Genomic DNA, 9,359 nt, shown 5'->3' with positions numbered 1-9,359 from the left:
CAAAAGAATCCATGTGGCACAAGTAATGTAACTGGGGAAGTTCCAGGATAGAAGCATAGTCCAAAGCGTCACAAAGCGAAACCGAACAAGAGAGTTCTATGTCACAGGAGTAGGATGGAGCAAGGTAGACATTTTAGGGACACCACAATAAATCTGCGTTGAAGGGAGCAGTAGCACAGCTGGTGATGCCTGTTCTCCCAGACACTGTCAGTCACTTCAGTGAGACCCACCTGTTGTTTTCTAAAACTTGTCACAAGTCAGGCACAAAAAAGCTAGACCCAGCATTATGCAAACAAAGAAAAGATTCTACTCTCTTTATTATATAACAATTTTATTTAATAGCTTAACCCATGAACTATATAATTTCATTATACACTCAAATGAAAAACAAATGCTGGGTTTGAAGAGGCTTAGGGAATAACTCCTTTTTGTAATATTGTCCAGAGTTAAGAATAAACATTTTCTCCTGGGCCACAAGTCTCTGGAACCTATTCAGCCTCTGCTGCCTCTTTGCCTTCTCCACATTCAAACCGCACGAAGTCTACTACAGACACCCCTTGGGGCTGCACATACTGTCCCAGTGTGATGGAGGGATCCAGCAAGTATGGCTGGGACAGCATCTTGGTTTCTGCCTCTCCCCCAGGCTCATCGTCCAGGGAGCCAACAGAGAGAGGAGCCATGCCCACCACATGCTGCCCAAGGCGGCGGCCAAGGTCTTCAAGGTTTTCTTTCCGCTCAGACGTCTCGCAGATGACCAGGGCCCCATACTTCCCCAGCACCAGGTTGTGGAGCGAGGGACTGTGCATTGCCCCATGGACATAAGAGCCAACATAGAACCCAGCTGGCACCTTCACCCATGCAGCTCGTTTAAGAGTCATGTTTTCTCCCAGTTTCCCTGTGAGAGAGCAAAAACAAAAAACACACTTCCAGAACATGATGCCTGTGGTAGTATCAAAATACGCACAGAAGCAGCCAAGTTTGGGAGACAGTCCTCCACATTTACACCGCGGATGTGCCACACAGGGAGAGATACCATTTTCAGTGTAAACAGGAAAAGGGGTGTGGGGGGAGAGGGTGGGAGAAGTGGAGTGAACACCAACTAGGCGCCATGCTGGTATTTAGAAACACAGGCTCTGGTGTCACACATACCCTGGGCGCAGCTCTCAGCTCTGCCTCTCACTGGCTACGACCTTAGGCAAGTAACTTAATGATATAACCCATTTGCTAATTCATCAAGCCTTCATTTTCTCTTCTGTAAAATGGAGATGATGCCACTTAAAATAACCTGAAGACAGGGTTATTGGGAGAAAGAAATAAGATGTGTAAAAGAACTTATTATTGTATCTGGCACATAGTGAGTGCTCCAATCTGGCTATCATCACTACCTTAAACTCAGGCTTAGAGAGCTTAAGGAACCTGCCTAAGGCTACAGAGCTAATGTATGGCAGAGCTGAAATTAAAACTCAGATCTAGGGACGTCCCTGGAGGTCCAGTGGTTAAGACTTCACCTTCCAATGCAGGGGGTGCAGGTTCTATCCCTGGTCGGGGAGCTAAGATACCACATGCCTCATGGCCAAAAAACAAAAATGTCAAACAGAAGCAATATTGTAACAAATTTAATAAAGACTTTTAAAATGATCCACATAATTTTTTTTTTTTTTTTTTTTTTTTGCTGTACGCAGGCCTCTCACTGTTGTGGCCTCTCCCGTTGCGGAGCACAGGCTCCGGACGCGCAGGCTCAGCGGCCATGGCTCACGGGCCCAGCCACTCTGCGGCATGTGGGATTTTCCCGGACCGGGGCATGAACCCGTGTCCCCTGCATCGGCAGGCGGACTCTCAACCACTGAGCCACCAGGGAAGCCCACCCCCCCAAAATTTAAAAACAAACAAACAAAAAACCCTCAGATCTGATTCCAAACCAATTGTGTTTTTTCCTACCAAATCACCATCCCTCCCAAAAACCACTATAACTGACACAGACAACTCCTGATCATCCACTGTATCAGGAAAAACTAAAAGCCCCAGAAAATCCAAAGCCCCATGTCATAAGGTGGTTTCAGCGTCCCCTCACCCAAAATTAAAAGATAATATTTTCAGAGTTATTTATAAGAACCAAAAACAGATTCTAGTTTCCTCCTTTCTCTCAGGATGCTATCCCCTCTAACAGAAGTCCAAAGAAGCCAAAAGGTAGGTAGGGGTAGGAGAATAAACAAAGGGGTCTGGGTAAATATCCCTGAATTAGCCATAGTTATAACTAAAAGTCATAAAAGGGAAGTATCCAGAAACCCAAAGGAATCTTCAAACAGCTCCAAGCATCTACCCAGCAGTTAATTCCCAGAAACTGGCAAGGCTGAAACACCCAATTCTTCCAGAATTTCTTAATAAGTTCCATACACAGCTGTCTATCTGGTTTTTCAACCATGACTCACTGAAACATCATCCATACTTCAAGATGACCTGATAAAAACAGAACTGATGTCCTGACTGGAAACATCAGATGAGCAGTAGATTCCCAGCAAGCTCCAACCCCAGCCGTCCCTCCCTCCTACCATCAAGGATGTGTACGAAGAAGGCACAATCCCTACTACTCCCAGATACGGCTCTTATAGCCAGTGGTTCTGAAAGAACGTACCTTCACAAATTCAGGATCAGATTTTTTTTTTAAGAGAGGACAAATTCCTAAACACGATGCCCTGAAATACTCCTGGATCCCTTCCTAAAGAAGATGAAATGACCTCTGACGGACTATTTCCTTCATAGTGTATAGAGAGGTAGTCAACCGGAGGTCAAAAGGCCATCTCTGCCTAAAGACATGCTTTGTTTGGTCAGCACAGTGATGCCTACTAATTTTAATTCGTTGCAAACAGCTAAAAAATAAATTTTTTTTCATACAAATCTGAATTCTTTTAAAGGAATTTAAAAATTCTGATGACACTGGGATCCCATTTCCCTCAAAGTAATAACAGGTGGCTTGGTAATGGTTTTCTTCAGCAGAGTGTGAGCTTTTCAGGGTGTCCACTGCTCACTGATATCTAACACACAACCCACCTCTTGCATTCAGATTATCAGACCCCTGAAGGAGCTTGACCTTGTAATTCTTGATCTAGATTTCGAGGAATACCAAAGATAGCAGGAAATGCAGTTATTAATCTCCAGTTTCCAGATCCTTACAAATACTCACCAATTGCTAAGGCAAGCTGATCCTTGAGAGAGCCTTCTCTCTCACGCCCAGCTGGAAGTTCAGAGAGCTCAGAGGAATTCAAGAAGCCCTAAGTGCACAAAGAAAATGAACACGAGTCAGTCTGTGTAATTAAAATTACCAAGAGACTAAGCAAAAATATAGTCTTATTTCTCAGAAAATGATTTAAGACCACTAAGTATATATAGATAATGTTTTCATTAAGCCAAGAACGTTAAAAATTGCTAAGCACTCCACCCCCAATTCCATCCCAATCTCTGGCCTAACTTCTTAGAATGTAGTTTCCTAGAAATCAAAACAATATTTTCATACAATCATAAAATGTTGAAACTAAAAGGTCTGTAGATTGTTGGTAGGAATGAAAAATGGTGCAAATCCAATGGCAGGGAAATGGACAATAGCTAACAAAACTACATACACTTTTATCCTTTGACGCTGCAATCCTATTTCTAGAAATTTACTCTAATACACTTCCAACAATACAAAAGTACATAAGCACAAAGTTATTCATTGAGCAATTATTTCTAATCATAAAATACTGGGAAGTCTAAATGTCCAAACAGGCAGAGCCTGGCTGAATTAGACCACAGTACAGTCACAAAATGGAATACTATGCAGCTGGAAAAAGAGAGGGGAAAAAAAGATGGTCTCCATGAGCTGCTATGGAGTATTTCCAGGATATATTAAGTTAAAAAAGCAAATTAAAATAATATATACATATTATACCAACATTTGTGTAATAAATATTTGTATAAATATGCTTATTTTTGCAAAAAGGATAACCAGAAATTAGTGGAGATGGTTATCCACAGGAGTGGACAGGAATGGGGTGGAAGGGAGAGGAGGGAAGTAAGACTTGTGTGTGTGGTTGGGGGAGGGGGGAGGAGAGTTTTAACTTCCAGAACCTTGTTAATGTTTTACATATTCAAAAATAAAATTAAATTAACAAGGACTGGGGGTGAAAACAAACACTGACTAAACAGAGATTCTAACTGTATTTCAAAGGAATAACACAATCGCAAAAGGGGGAATAAAACTAATCCAAGTTACTTTCGATACAGTCCTTTGGCCACATAACTTCAAAGTAAGGACAAAAAGAACATCAAAGAAATCTTGAACTCCTTAGTAGGTTTGTTATTTGCAGTGGTCAGGGATAGTAACTCTGAAACAAAGTGTGTACCCTACAGAGAGTAAATAAGCAAACATACTGAAGTTGCTAGAAGCCAGTGTATTCACTACGAGAGAAGGAAGGTACAAACATAGAAAGGGGGAAGAAAAGAAAGAAGCCTGTGGTGCGGGATTAGAACTGAAACACACACACACACACACACACACATTTCCTAGCTCCGCTGAAAGAGCAGAGCAGCAATGACATCTCAGTAGAATTAAGCATACCTAATACTGCCCAGATCTTGGTTTCTAAAAACCATTCCCCCACCAGAAAGGATCAGGACCCCTTGGAGAAGTTGCCAATCCCATGGTTGGGGCAAGGAAAGTATGACATAAACCCAGAATACTCTGTTATGCCAAAAAGTAGGGAAATAGTCAGAAAATAATGAGGTCATACCAAAAAAACAATGGAGCCAGCTTGCATAGGCTTGGCTTAAACTTGCCATATCTGGGGATAATTGGAGCATTAAAATGACTAATGGACCCGCGTGCAGCAACAAAGACCCAACGCAGCCAAAAATAAATAAATAAATTTATTTATTTTTTTAAAAAAGACTAATGGATTGTATAATGAATTGTATAAAAGAAGAATCTATGAGTCAATGTTGCTACTAAGTGAATCACTAAATAAAAGGAGGAGAAGTCTCCTTATTACAATAGAATGCCACCTAATAAAGCTAACCCATGTGAAAGAAACTATAAGGGTTAGAAAAATAACCATTATGCAACTATCACAGTAACAACTGATCCTGACGAGAATCATCAAGGGATGCTAAAACTTTTAGGCAAAAGTTTTTTGAGGAATTGGATGTCTACACAGTCTCAAAAGAATCTCCCATACAGATTACTTACTAGTAACAAAAAAGGAACATGGTAAGTTTAGAGTGGAGAAACCTGGCAGATACTACCTTAACCAAGAGATCAAAATTAGCACCATCAATAACAAGACCACAGTCCCACCCCCCTGTGCCTCCTGATGTGATGTTCTGAGAAAAAGAGAGGGTAATTTATTTAAGATTCTTACAAAAATCCATATTCTAAGTATGAAGAAACATCAGTTGAACCCAAATTGAAGGACATTCTACAAAACTGTCCTGTATCCTTCAAAAATGTCAATGTAATGAAAGACAAAGGCTGAGGAACAAAGAAAGGGAACCAAACAGACATGGCAACTAATTGCAACACATGCTACTGGACTGGATCCTGGATCACAAGAGAAACTGCTAGTTGCCAAAAACTGAATGTATACTGTATATTATCTAAATAAAAGTATTGTATCAATGTTAAAATTCCTGACTGCAATCATTGTACTGTGGTTATATCGGAAAATGTCCTTGTTTTTAGGAGATACATGCTGAAGGGATAAAGAGTTCTAATGTCCACAACATACTCCCAAAAGGATAAAAAACAATACGTATGACAATAATATGAATATAAAAAGTGATAAAGTAAATAAGGCAAAATGTTAACAAATGGTGAATCTAGATAAAATTACTCTCTAGTTTACTGTAGAATACTGGCAACTTTTCTGCAAATTTGAATTTTTTTCAAAATAAAAGTTTTAAAAAGATAATGACCAAAAGGAAAAAATTAATAAAGCTAAAAGGGACCAAAGTCCCTTGTTACAGATAATGAAATGGGCACAGTAAAGTAAGTGAATAGTTCAGGGTTACAAACAGCTACTGGCAAAGTCAAGATTAGAATTTCTACTTCAAGTGACGCATCTATTCAGTACAATTCTAAAAAATAATCTCAACATAGTTTTCCATGTAATATGACTATTTAATGCCAGTAATAATTAACATTTACCACAAGATCTCAAAAGAAAGATAAACAGAAGGAAAAGGGTGATACTAAATAAAAAAATTGTTGTGAGAAGTTGGTTCATTTTTGCCTTGGCAATAAGGATGGATCAAAGGCATACTGATACAATTCCTTCCTTGACCCTTCTATAGAGAACAATATGCTTAGTCTTCTAAATTGTGCCTTCTCCAGTATCTCTATTTAGAAATACTTTCCTCAGACCATTCTAGATTTCTGAACACAAAGCTTCACCTGATTTATGGACTGTATTCCACTGTCGTTCATTCATTCATTCAACAGAGCCCCAAGCAAGTGCTGGGCCCATTCCTCATGCACCAGAGACACACTAGTGAAAAGACAAATCTCCTGCCTTATAAAGCTTACATTCTACTGGGGAAGGCAAACGAGAAGTAAATAAATTAAAATGTAATATATAAGAACTATAACAACAGATTTTAAATGAAGCAAAATAAGGGGATAGAGCAATAGGAGGAAGGTACTCCTCTCCAGAGAGATAACATTTAAGCAGAGACATGAAATAAGAAAGTGAGACATGAGAATGTCTGAAAAAATGGAATAGCAAAGACCCCAAGAGGGGAGGAACAAATCCAGCATGTTGGAGACAACCCCAAAACTCACTTTACTATATGTGGACAGTTGATCCTTTAGGCTCTGACAATGCAACAGGGTTCCCAGGGCTACTTGCTGGACCAACTGTTGAAATTTTAAATTTCTGGAAACAAAATCTGTCTCACAGTTCACCTGTGGGAACAAATTGATGTTGCTGTATAAGCTGTTTACTAACAGTCTCCAAAAGTGCCTTAAAGCAAGGTATTGATAAAACAGGCAGCAGATGCAACAAAACACAAATAAATGTCTCTAGGATTAAATCCACAGTTCCTCTACTAGCTTGAGGCCAGAAAATGAATGAAGTGATTCCTGCTGTGCCAGTGAGTTAGCAATAACCTGCGCATTCACAGGACGGTTCCATAATGTCCCCCAAAGGATTCACTACAAGTTCACCACCTGCCTGTGGCACATGCCATAATCGCCTCATTCCCTAGGCTCCTCCAATGCCAAACCACTTTTATCAGCTTGTTTATCTCTTCTCTCGCTCTAGACTATTCCACATCTGATTCTTCACCAACTGGGCCCCTAAACCTCCTCTAAATCAGCTGCTTGCTGTCCGTCATCTAATTAGTCTAATTCCTAACTTTAAAATCTAACTATTTCAGGAAACAATCAGTGAGGAGGTGTAAGGGCACAATGCACTCACGTTTAGGAATAACAATCTACACTACTAGGCCTTTTCTCACCCACAATCTGTGCATTTCTATACTTAAATGAATCCACAGCTTAATTCTAACTAGCTTTTATGGTTCTCAAACACCTCTTCTTGTGTGTTTTTTGTGTGTGTGATTTTGTGGTACGCGGGCCTCTCACTGCTGTGGCCTCTCCCGTTGTGGAGCACAGGCTCCGGACGTGCAGGGCCAGAGGCCATGGCCCAACGGGCCCAGCCGCTCTGCGGCATGTGGGATCCTCCTGGACTGGGGCACAAACCCGTGTCCCCTGCATCGGCAGGTGGACTCCCAACCACTGTGCCACCAGGGAAGCCCAAACACCTCTTCTTTAAGAATGCAAAGGGTCTACCACAAAGCCTACACCCAAGGGACAGTTGTTCCTGACATCTCGAACTCTGACAACTCACCTCTACTAACACAGTTGTGTTTCCTTCCTGCAGCAGCCCAATCAGACCTTCTTTGGTCTTCCTGCCATGGAGCCTGGCAGCTTTACTCCAGCCCTCCTTCTGGGCCTGTTTGTGGAGCCAGCTCTCTGCCTATAAATAAAAAAGATAAAGGGCAGATGACAAAGGCACAGAATTTAGAACAGAATGGGGCTGTAAAATACCTCGGGTTCCCCAATTCTTTCTCCTTCCCCTCAGCCCTACAAGAGAAACTAATCTATCATTTATTGACAGCCTACCACTAAATGACAAACAAGGGGCACTGTGCCTGGTGTTTTGGATAAGTTTAATCTTCACAACTCTATGGGACAGATAGTACTATTTTCTTTATATAAAAAAGAACAATGCAACTCTGAAATATTAAGTAAGGTGTCCAAGGTCACAGGATTAGTGTGAGGATACCAAGATCTGGGTCTTGGTCGTCGGTCTGACTCCAAAGCTCCCAGGAGCCCTTTCAGCCCCAAGCAGCAGGAAACCTCATAGCAGCCTTGCATGGAATAGTTTGTTAGCCCTGCGACCCTGAGTCAATTGCTTCGAAATAGGTAAGAGTCAGAGGGTGAGATTGTCATTGAAGTCAGAATCCTATCTAGGACTCTGCTGTTATGGGTCACTGGGCAGCAGATCTGACTTCTACGCGACCTCCCAAACGCACTGGGGTCGGGCCCCAGTACCCCACTCCTACCCCCGCGCCAGCTCCCCTCTACTTCCTCCCCCACACCTGTTTGAGATCCCCGCCACAAGTCTCCAGAGCCTTCTTGCAGTTTACAAAGGAGTAGCCCGTTCTCCGCCGCAGCTTCATGAGGAGCTCCTTGCTGGAAGCCGAGGAGAACAGCCAGGGCCCAACGTGAAATGTATGCCACGGCTGGGGAGACTGAAGCAGAAGAGGTCCCGCCTGGAGGGAGTAAGAAGGCATGAAAAGCAGGAAGCAGCGAGGAGCTCGTGGGGTGGGAGCACGTCGGCCGGGAGGCGACCTTAGGAGAGAACAGACCCAGGGGGTGGGGGAAAGACAGCGCCCGGACGCTGCACCGCGAAGAGGGACCGAGGTGCGGGGAAGGGGGAGATGGAGCCGAACGCAGCCAGAGAAAGGGGAGGGAGCGTGCCCGGCGCACGGCAAACCTGCAAGGAAGGCAGAACGGGGCCGGGGCCAAGAGCCCTCACTGGGCAGCTCCCGGCCCGCGCAAGCAGACAGAGGCGCAGTGAGCTCAGCAGCGACATCTTTCCGGGGGCCGTACACCGCTGCCGCACCGGTGAGGCCACGGGCCTACGGCGTAGCGGCGAGGCCAAAACTCTCCACCGGAACGCGCCAAGCGGAGATGGCGCCACCTGCTGTCCAGGGGGCGCATTCGCCTCCCCTACTTGGCGTATTGAGACTACATTTCACAAAGGAATTACCACCCCCCCCCACCCCCCGGCAGGTAAAATAACAGAAAGCATGAGACAGAA

General features: G+C 43.1%; 1 protein-coding gene across 2 annotated transcripts; it reads right to left on the bottom strand.

The window, feature by feature from the left end:
• Nucleotides 1-314: 314 nt before the first annotated feature.
• Nucleotides 315-9,193, bottom strand: TSFM (Ts translation elongation factor, mitochondrial). Of its 2 annotated transcripts, XM_059082340.2 has the most exons (6): nucleotides 9,033-9,193; nucleotides 8,635-8,808; nucleotides 7,881-8,009; nucleotides 6,812-6,934; nucleotides 3,182-3,269; nucleotides 315-895 (listed from the first exon to the last, which is right to left on the bottom strand). In XM_059082340.2, the coding sequence occupies exons 1-6, from the start codon at nucleotides 9,129-9,131 to the stop codon at nucleotides 489-491; spliced, it is 1,020 nt and encodes a 339-aa protein (XP_058938323.1). In that variant the 5' UTR covers nucleotides 9,132-9,193; the 3' UTR covers nucleotides 315-488. The 2 variants fall into 2 exon arrangements, with proteins under 2 accessions (XP_058938323.1, XP_058938324.1); XM_059082341.2 differs by lacking the exon at nucleotides 6,812-6,934 and having other exon boundaries at nucleotides 9,033-9,183.
• Nucleotides 9,194-9,359: the final 166 nt, after the last annotated feature.

The sequence above is a fragment of the Kogia breviceps genome, chromosome 12 (assembly GCF_026419965.1).
Source record: "Kogia breviceps isolate mKogBre1 chromosome 12, mKogBre1 haplotype 1, whole genome shotgun sequence".
In the NCBI taxonomy this organism is placed as follows: domain Eukaryota; kingdom Metazoa; phylum Chordata; class Mammalia; order Artiodactyla; family Physeteridae; genus Kogia; species Kogia breviceps.
The sequence above is the reverse complement of the archived record's forward strand: the minus strand, read 5'-3'. Positions and strand labels throughout refer to the sequence as shown.

Bases quoted from the DNA above. Each gene is read 5' to 3' on its own strand.
- TSFM (XM_059082340.2), bottom strand. From the start codon at position 9,131: ATGTCGCTGCTGAGCTCACTGCGCCTCTGTCTGCTTGCGCGGGCCGGG. The intron at 8,010-8,634 runs GTGTGGGGGAGG...TTTTATTTATAG, and splicing joins GTGGCGGGGATCTCAAACAG to GCAGAGAGCTGGCTCCACAA. The intron at 6,935-7,880 runs GTGAGTTGTCAG...TTGTTCCCACAG, and splicing joins ACACAACTGTGTTAGTAGAG to GTGAACTGTGAGACAGATTT.